Source organism: Oncorhynchus tshawytscha, linkage group LG04 (assembly GCF_018296145.1).
Source record: "Oncorhynchus tshawytscha isolate Ot180627B linkage group LG04, Otsh_v2.0, whole genome shotgun sequence".
In the NCBI taxonomy this organism is placed as follows: Eukaryota; Metazoa; Chordata; class Actinopteri; order Salmoniformes; family Salmonidae; genus Oncorhynchus; species Oncorhynchus tshawytscha.
Genome location: NC_056432.1, coordinates 37,018,019 through 37,027,679, shown reverse-complemented (window position 1 = coordinate 37,027,679; position 9,661 = coordinate 37,018,019). Strand labels below are relative to the sequence as shown.

General features: G+C 43.5%; 1 protein-coding gene across 1 annotated transcript; it reads right to left on the bottom strand.

The window, feature by feature from the left end:
- Positions 1-2,438: 2,438 nt before the first annotated feature.
- Positions 2,439-9,009, bottom strand: LOC112248652 (low molecular weight neuronal intermediate filament-like). Its single transcript, XM_024417863.2, has 4 exons — positions 8,126-9,009; positions 6,230-6,553; positions 5,842-5,966; positions 2,439-5,539 (listed from the first exon to the last, which is right to left on the bottom strand). The coding sequence occupies exons 1-4, from the start codon at positions 8,867-8,869 to the stop codon at positions 5,182-5,184; spliced, it is 1,551 nt and encodes a 516-aa protein (XP_024273631.1). The 5' UTR covers positions 8,870-9,009; the 3' UTR covers positions 2,439-5,181.
- Positions 9,010-9,661: the final 652 nt, after the last annotated feature.

Here is a 9,661-nt window from a genome sequence, read left to right as displayed (position 1 = left end):
TGCCTATTTGCCCACACAGTATTACTGAGTGGCTTTGCAAAGAGTAAAGATTTCCGTTCTGAGATAAAGTATTTGCTTCTGACAGCAGTGCTGGTGGACACTCTACTACTGTCATCCATCTTGCATTCTCCTCCCATCCTATACCTTTGAGTCAGACAGGCAGCAGAGAAAGAGAGTGCTGAGATGGGGAGATATCGTCTGCGTCCCAAATGACACCCTATTCCCTATAGGCCCTGGTCAAAAGTAGTGCACTAAATAGGGAATAGGGTGACATTTGTGACAAAGACATCCAACTCATCTAGAGACCCAACTGACTTCATACAATACATCACTTTAGGTGTGGTGGGGCAGTTTGTTGAACTTTCCCCCAACTAACTACACTACAGTAATACATAATTTCTACTTCACATTATCATAACAACCTGTCTGATATAATGTAACTGTGATGTGTTATTGTATGGTATAGTCATTACTGGTTGGACAACCCAAATTGCTATATCATATCAGCTATTATAGTTTATTGTTTATTCTAGGTTTGCCTATTGCTCTCAGGTCAGTGAGTTGGTGAAATTAGTTGTCAGCGGTATGACTGCCAATAATATATGCTATGTCATGCTAATGGTTCAGCAAAGCAGGATGGGCAGGCAGTTTAAGTAAAGTCCATCTATTGATTTGTTCTTTTTGTGGACTATTATTTATCTCTTTTGCCATGTCCATTAGTGAAGTAATGAGTTGATATCACAGGATGTTTCACTTTACAGCTAGAATCCTGAGTTGCTACATCCATTTTTTGACTTTTAAATTAATAATATAGTACATACCCATCTATTCTTGAAGAATATAACTTAGAAATGCCTCATGAGTTGAGAACCTACTCATTCAAGGGGTTTTTCTTTATTTGTACTATTTTCTACATTGTAGAATAATAGTGAAGACATCAAAACTATGAAATAACACATACGGAATCATGTAGTAACCAAAAAAATGCTAAACAAATCAAAATATATTTTATATTTGAGATTCTTCAAAGTAGCCACCCGTTGTCATGATGACAGCTTTACACACTCTTGGCATTCTCTCAACCAGCTTCACCTGTAATACTTTTACAACAGTCTTAAAGGAGTTCCCACATATGCTGAGCAATTGTTGGCTGCTTTTAATTCACTCATCCCAAACTATCTCAATTGGGTTGAGATCGGATGATTGTGGAGGCCAGGTCATCTGATGCAGCATCACTCTCATTCTTGATCAAATTTCCCTCATGCAGCCTGGAGGTGTGTTGTGTCATTGTTCTGTTGAAACAAATGATTGTCCCACTAAGCGCAAACCAGATGGGATGACGTATCACTGCAGAATGCTGTGGTAGCCATGCTGTTTAAGTGTGCCTTGAATTCTAAATAAATCACTGACAGTGTCACCAGCAAAGCACCAACACACCATCACACCTCCTTCTCCATGCTTCACAGTGGGAACCACACATGCGGAGATCATCCATTCACCTACTCCACGTCTCACAAAGACACTGCGGTTGTAACCAAAAATCTCAAATTTTGACTCATCTGACCAAAGGACAGATTTCCACTGGTCTAATGTCCATTAATTGTGTTTCTTGGCCCAAGCAAGTCTCTTCTTCTTATTGGTTAAAACTATAATTCCTATATAATAGATGGTCAGTCCTTGCATCCATAGCTCTGTCTATGAATTTGAGACAGGTTTGCTCCAGGTCCATACCTCAGCGTTTTACCAAACTGAGGTGGGATTACTGCTTTATTATTGTTTCAACAAAGGATTTTAGCTTGAACATTTGACATGTCTACTGCATGCATTTTCAATGCAAAATGCTACAAATATTATAGTATTGCTTTTTGATTTGCCCTTCTTGTTCTAACCTGGCTGTGCCCAGTCAGAAAATGTTTCAAGTTTCAAGTTTTAATGTCACATATACTCTTAGAAAAAAAGTTGCTATCCATAACCTTAAAGGGTTCTTCGGCTGTCCCCATAGGAGAACCTTTTGAAGAACCCTTTTTGGTTGCAGGTAGAACCCATTTGGATCCATGTAGAAACCTGGAAACAAAAAAAAAGGTCTACATTGAACCAAAAGGGGTTCTACCTAGAACAAAAACGTGTTCTCCAATGGGGACAGCCAAAGAACCCTTTTGGAATCCTTTTTTTCTAGGAGTCTACACAAGTACAGTGAAATGTCTTTCTTGCAAGCTTTACCCCCAACACTGCAGTAATCAATAACGATGTAATACAAAAAATAACATGGTAGAACAAAAGCACACAAGATCTAGAAATAAGAAGAACACGATGAAGTAAGTAAGAATACTATTTACAGGGTCAGTACCAGTACCACATGTACAATGTACAGAGATACTGTAACACATGTAGTATGGTTTTGATGTTACCATAATAATTGAAGACACTGACGATGGTTGTGAGTGTTTGGTTAATAAATCGCTTTATTTGGCTTTGGGAGGAATATCACAGCATGAGACAGCAGCACGTACAGTCACAGTAGTATAGCAGAATGAATGGTCTGTGTCAACACTCCTGAACCACCTCGGAAACATGTGAAATGCAAGTGAAAAGGTTGTTTTATTGTTTGGAACATGGTTAAGGCAATTATCTTTTTTTACACTCAACAAGCAAAATCTATCCCATCCCCAGTTTTCAAGCTCCCAAGAATCAGGCCATGCAGTCAATGCTTGTCAATTGATTCATTTCTCAAGGAAAGGAAGAAGGAGTGATATCTACAATGGTTAAAGATAAGGCCTTCCACAGTGTGTGCCAGTCTCAGAAACAGAACATTTAACATTCTGTGAAGCTATACATTTGCCCACGGTAAGTTTACAAACATTTTGGAGGACAGGTCATTTTACTACAGTATAGGATTCTAGAGTACATTCCATTTTACTACAGTATAGGATTCCAGAGTACATTCCATTTTACTACAGTATAGGATTCTAGAGTACATTCCATTTTACTACAGTATAGGATTCTAGAGTACATTCCATTTTACTACAGTATAGGATTCTAGAGTACATTCCATTTTACTACAGTATAGGATTCTAGAGTACATTCCATTTTACTACAGTATAGGATTCTAGAGTACATTCCATTTTACTACAGTATAGGATTCTAGAGTACATTCCATTTGGGGTTTTCCGTGTATTTTTCTTTCCCTAAACATACTTCCTGCAACACTTTTCCTTTTATCACTAGAAATCATAAATGTCTCCTTCTTTAACATTTTCACTCATTCTTTATAACCTTACATATCTATGCAGTCACTCACTGTATCCTGACCCACAGATAGTCCTGATATCGATAGCTTAGCACCTTGATGGAAGCTAGCCTGCCATATAACTTACAGTATGCTATTATGGTCCCTCTCGTGCAGCTACGATATGTCTGCCTAGAGTGTCCTGTGTACATACTGTTGCTGTCCATCTCAGACTGTGGTAGTGGGGGGGGGTATGGTGATAATAGCCCTTATCTGTGGCGCAGCACCATGTGACCACCCATGACCCCAGTGGCGTCTGCACCGTCTGCCACTTGGTCCTGCAGTCCACATGAGGCTGCTTAGGGGAGGATGGCTCATAAGGACTGGAATTGAGTGAATGGAATGTTATCAACCACATGGAAACCATGTGTTTGGTGTGTTTGATACCATTCCATTCCAGCCATTACTATGAGACCGTACTCCCCAATTAAGGTGCCACCGGCCGGCCGCCTGTGATGCAGTCAGAGTGCAGGGCTGTCTCTCACTCATTGTCACCTCCAGCTGTCCTTCACAGCAGCCACAGGCCTGTTAACTGTCTGGAGCAGAGCACACTGCTAAAGGCAAACACAGGCTGCATCCCGATGGGCTCTGATCAAAAGTAGTGCAGAAAATACGGAATAGGGTACCATTTGGGACTTAACAACACACACTCTACCACTCAAACCACCAGCCAGAAGGTCGTAGGGTACAGAGCAGTAAACGACCGCAGATAGTAAACAAACAAGACTTAGGCTGCTCTGGGGAAAGGAAGGGACTAGGAGAGACATTTACCTCAGGTTTAGAGAGAGTTATCTTACTTTGAGGGTATATCCATTCAGTGACAAATGAATCAATCAAGAGAGGGTATCTCAACATCAAATATAAGGGTATAGTGTGATAAATAGCAGCATTTTAAAACTCTACATTTCTCAGTCCTGAATGTTGTCCTTCTGAATACAGAAGAGGTGCTGCACAATGCACAATCTCCTACCTTTGAAATTAGAACCCTCCCAAATAAACGCTATGATTTCATGTACTTTGTTTGAGAATCCATGCTGTCATTTTGCCGTGCTATGACATTCGCAGTGACAGAGAGAGGGGGGAAGGTGAGTGGGGAAATATAGACTTTTCTGGTGATGAAAAGTGATGGAAAAGAAAGTAGCTCAATGGACAGAGCATTCCATATCTTTCTCCTGTGAATGAAAAAGAGAGGAGGGAGGAGCATTCAGTGTGCCAGTTGATATCTTCAGCTCAGAATATGGCATGGCACCCATGGGCATGATCTTTACGTATTTCTTCAAAAAGCACCTTAAATGTTGGACTGGTAAAAGTTGGTAAAGCTCTATGCTCTAGACCTTTGTGCATATAGTCGACATAGTCTGTGTGCTACTACCAGTATCCTACTATTACCTTCAAGATTACAATAGAATTGCTCTTAATAACCACATCTCATATCCTTAATGGCACATAAAGACGGGACCTTACTGGGCGATATCATCCCTGACTTCTTAATCTGACATCATACTTGCTTTAAGGCATTCTCTTTTGCTGACTGACTGGCTTAATGCTGTAACGTTGACCACCTTCCCTCTGCTCCCTGTGGTAACCATCATCTATGGAGTAAAACCGTGACATAGAATACTGAGAAAATGTAGCTGCAGGTTTATCTTCTGGCAGGGTAATGCACCTCTCTGCGTTGTCTGTCTTTCTGTTTTCCACCACACAGCTGATTATTGATACCCAGAGAGCGAGAGGAGAAGGTACGTGTGTGTGAGGCATCTGGCGTGAGTACGGTAAGTGTGTGTGCGTGTGTGTCCTTGTGAATCAGAAATGAGGTGACAGGGAAGGGATCCATATGAGTGAATGAGTGGACTGTAGTAGGGCGAAAGGCATTGATGATCAATGACACAAGCAGTTTAGCTCTTGGTGCTCTTGCTGGGAGCACCCCCCTTCTCTTCCTTCTTCTTCTGAATGTCATCCTCCTCTTCCTCATCTTCCTCCTCATCTCCCTCTCCATTCTCCACCGCATTCTCATCTCCATTCCCCTCTCCATCCCCTCCCTCCTCTCCTTCCTCCTCGTTCTCCTCTTCCTCCTTCTCTTCCTCATCCTCCTCCTTCTCTGGTTCCTCAGGCCTGGCTCCCCTCATCCTGTAAGGGGCGGAGGAACCCAGGGCATAGGAGCGGCTGGACGAATAGGAGAAGCCAGAGTAACCTGACTGCAAGATATTTCCGCCAACTGTACTCAGACGGCACTCTTCACCTTCCAGCAGCTTCCTGAAGAGGGGGATGAAGATGGAGAGATGGAGATAAAGAGAAAGTCAGTTTACAAACATTTATTAAATCCTATTGCTGTGCTGACGAGGTGTTCAAATGTTTAGAAAAGGGGGGGAAGAGAGTCAGTTTACAAATGTAACAAATTCCAACCTTTCATACTTTTCGAAGCACTGCTGACTTGGAATTCAAATATTGAAAAGGTGTTTAGAGTACAGGAAAGGCACTGTGGTTTGGATCAACGATATGCTGAATGCGGACTTAACTTTATCAGACATATAGACTCAGACTAGGTGATGACTAACCTGTAAGCAGCGATCTCAATGTCCAGGGCCATCTTGACATTCAACAGGTCCTGGTACTCACGCAAGTGACGGGACATCTCCCCCTTGGTGCTGCGGAGGGCAGACTCAAGCTCCTGGATGGTCTCCTGCAGGCAGATTAACATCAGGATGTGTTACTAATGATAAATACCTCACTATGTTCATTTCCTAATACCTCACAACGTACATTTCCTAATACCTTTTTACATCTGTTGTGCTACAGTGCAATTGAAATGACATCACACATACCATCTGTGATATACACCTGTTACTTAGGAGGGGATAATTCTATAGAATCCATAGGGTAAAGCCTGTACTGTAGCAATTACTGTGGTATACAGTAATAGCCAGCCTGTCCTACTTCATGTACCTGCATCTCTCCCATCTCGTTGCTATGGCGGTCCTCCAGCTCAGCCATCTGCCTCTCCAGGGCCTCGTTGTGGCCCCTAAGAGCCTCGATCTCCAGGCTGCGGGCCTGCACCTGCCTGCGATACTCATTTAGCTCCTCCCTGCTATGCTTCGCCTGGTCTTGGTTGCGGGAGGCCGCCTCGTTCACACTGGCAAACTTAGAGCGGTACCACTCCTCGGCCTGGTTCTGATTCTTGGCTGACAGGACCTCGTACTGGGCACGGATGTCCTTCAGGGCCACGGCCAGGTCGGGTTTATCATCCCTCATGTCCATCTCCACTGAAACCTGGGACCAGGTAGGGACAGAAGGGAGTTAGGGTTGGGTATGGTTACCAGGTGTGAAGAGAATGCTTCAATGGCTACATATATACATATTTGTAGTGTAGCGGAGATTCAGATATGATAATATTTCGCTTTAGTATTCGTTATTATATTAATATTTTTATGTTCGTATTAATGCTAATTTATGTGAAGTAGGCTATTATAATAAATCCAAACCAAAATTGTTGCAACATCCATTTTTTTTCCATTTTTTTTTTTTTTTTTACTAAATATAGTAAAAGGTTTGATAATCACTATTGAAATCTATGTCAAACCACACAGACCATCATGGGCTTATAGTAGACACATGGGAGCTATGAGCCCTGGGCTAATGTGATCTATCCAGTGAGGTAAAATACTGAGGGCTGATGTATTGAGCCCTGAGTCAGGGCTCTGTGCACCACCATGGGTGTTGCTTTCAATCGCTTCCATGGCAATCATATCTCGAGCAGGGCAATAGAAAACCCCTGGAGAAAACAAACACTTAATTATCTTTCCAATAATGAAGATTCTCTGTTGCATCAATTGATATTAAATTGTAGATAAGACTTATTTTTTATTTAGTGAAAAGCATTTAGAGTACTATCACCTTATCCAATGATCTATCCAAAATGCCACTGCCTTCTAAAACACTGTAAGCTACAATAGTGTTGTTTAATTGTTACCTTGATGAATGATTATATTTTAATGAACCTTGTGTGTGACAACATGAATCAGTACCATGTTGACAATCTTGTAAATAACAACAGCTAGGCTATGTGCCAGCAGTAATCAACCTATCGAAATCGTCCTGTAAAATGTTTTTACAAAGTGTGATCGTGATAGTTGATCATCGTGATAGTTGACCCCCTACATGCTAGGTCGACCACACCTGCTAGGTCGACCACACCTAGATAATGCGCTACTATTTCTCTGCATCATCAGTGGGAGCGCTAGCATCCCTATCAACTCATATGCTCTCCCTCTCTCTCCTACCTCTCGATCTCCCTCCTATTCCCTATTTTTAGCACACTGGCTCTTGCTTTAGACTGTATAACACTTTCAGACTATGCACAGCATCGATTTTCAGTAACCATTACACCATTTCAATTATATTTTATAGTTATACAACTTCCCTCATAGTTTATATATAGTTAGTGTCCTATGTCAATGCTAGGTTTGAATTGACAGAAGAGAGGGAGTACTGCATGGTGCTGTTTTACGCAGAACCGCAGTGCCGTAAAATTTACTGCCACTTATCGCAGTGCGCAGTGTTCACTGGCTTCAGCACCAAGGACAGCGCATGTGCTGTGAATGAACTTTGACTCAGTGAATGTGGATCCACAGTTAGATAGCCATATGATAACAAGCTATGAACAGTGTTAGTTATTTGGCACTGGTTATCACCATAAATGATAAAAGTTATCATCAAAACATACATTGCCTAACTTTTCCCTTCGTGTTTATTTGGTAGGCTATTTGGTGGCGGCGAGATGGGGAGATGAGGGTGACAAGTGACAACTGATGGGGGTCATGAAGGGTGATGTGATGTTGGCACCTGTGTGGCTTGCAGGGAAGCCTGCAGCTCTTGCTGCTCCTCTTCGTGCACTTTCCTGAGGAAGGCGATCTCATCCAGCAGTGACTCGACTTTCTTCTCCAGCTCGAGTCGGGACATCGTGGCGTCATCCACGTCCTTACGGTAGCTCTTCAAGGTGCCCTCCGCCTCCTCGCGGAGCCTCGTCTCCTCGTCCAGCTTCTCCTTCACGCGGTCCAGCATCTCGTTCATCTGCACGCAGTCTAGGTGCATCTGGCTCTTTTCGTGCGTCAGCTCCTCGACCCGCGCCCTCAACTCCCGGATCTCCTGCTCGTACAAGTCGTGCAGACGGGAGGGCTCTGTGTGGCGCTGGCGCAGTAGAGTCACCTCGGCTTCCAGAACCTTGTTCTGTTGCTCCAGGTTGTGGACCTTCTCAATGAAGGAGACGAAGCGGTCGTTCAAGCCCTGGAGCTGCTCCTTCTCGTTGGTGCGGATGATTTTCATCTCGTTGGTGACGGCCGTGGACTGGGTCAAGTCCATGGAGTCGGGCATGGAGGAGTGGAAGTTGCGCCCGGCACCCGCCTTGCGGTAGCCGGAGGATGTGACCATGGATGGGGAGCCATAGTTGCGGTGTGAGCCGCTGGAGCGGTATCCGCCGGACAGGCGAGAGGGGCTGCTGCCCACCGACATGCGGCCGGAGCTCCGGGGCGCATCCCCGAAGATCTTCCGATAGGAACTGCTGGAGTAGACGTCTCCGGAGTAACTCATGTTTCCAGGTGGAGAAGTGGAAATCTAGTCTGACCTTTGCTGCTTGCGGAGTCCCTTCTCACTGCCCGGTGTGAGAGTGTGTGGGAGAGAGAAAGAGAGAGGAAGTGAGATACGAGTGATGCCTGGCAAAGACAGGTGCTTTTATAGTGATGAAACTCGAGCATCATTTGACGCAGGGGCAGGAGCAGGGTAAGGGAAACCTGCAAGCTCCTGCAAAAAGAGCTATTCTCAGGGGAACACGAATTCAACTTGTAAGTATTTCAGGCTAATCCATGCTGCACAGACAAGCCAAGATAGACCTTTGGTCAATGCGAGAGCATAAAATGATAACTTGTAGGGGACATGTAAATAGTTATTTTTAATAAGACCAAAAGGCTAGGTCTACTAATATCCTGATGATAATGATTGTACCAATTAAAGCGAAAAATTACTTTTCTATTAAATGTTGATACTGAGGCCAACGTAGGACATAATAGGCCAAACTGTTTCCGATGAAGTATTGTGAAACTTCCCATGCAGGTTATCCAATCCTAGTAAACACTGTCATTACAGTTTTGCCGTGCTGTCCCAGCAGTCCAGGCATGGGATCGATGCATGTTAACTGTGTGCCAGGACTGAGTATGTATAAACGGTACTGCTGTATTGCAGTCTGCAGCCATGCACTTTTCGTGGCCGACCACCGCAGTGTCAGAATACAGGAAAAGACACAGACACAAAGGCCTGTTTGCATGACTCCCCAATGCCCACACATCATATTAAATAAATGCAAGTCACTTAATAGCCTAACACCTA

What these genes read in the sequence shown, in the direction of transcription:
- LOC112248652 (XM_024417863.2), bottom strand. Translation starts at nt 8,869, where the DNA reads ATGAGTTACTCCGGAGACGTCTACTCCAGCAGTTCCTATCGGAAGATC. An exon ending in CTTCCCTGCAAGCCACACAG is followed by an intron (nt 6,554 to 8,125) that starts GTGCCAACATCA and finishes ACCTGGTCCCAG; the next exon opens with GTTTCAGTGGAGATGGACAT. An exon ending in ATTGAGATCGCTGCTTACAG is followed by an intron (nt 5,540 to 5,841) that starts GTTAGTCATCAC and finishes CCCCCTCTTCAG; the next exon opens with GAAGCTGCTGGAAGGTGAAG.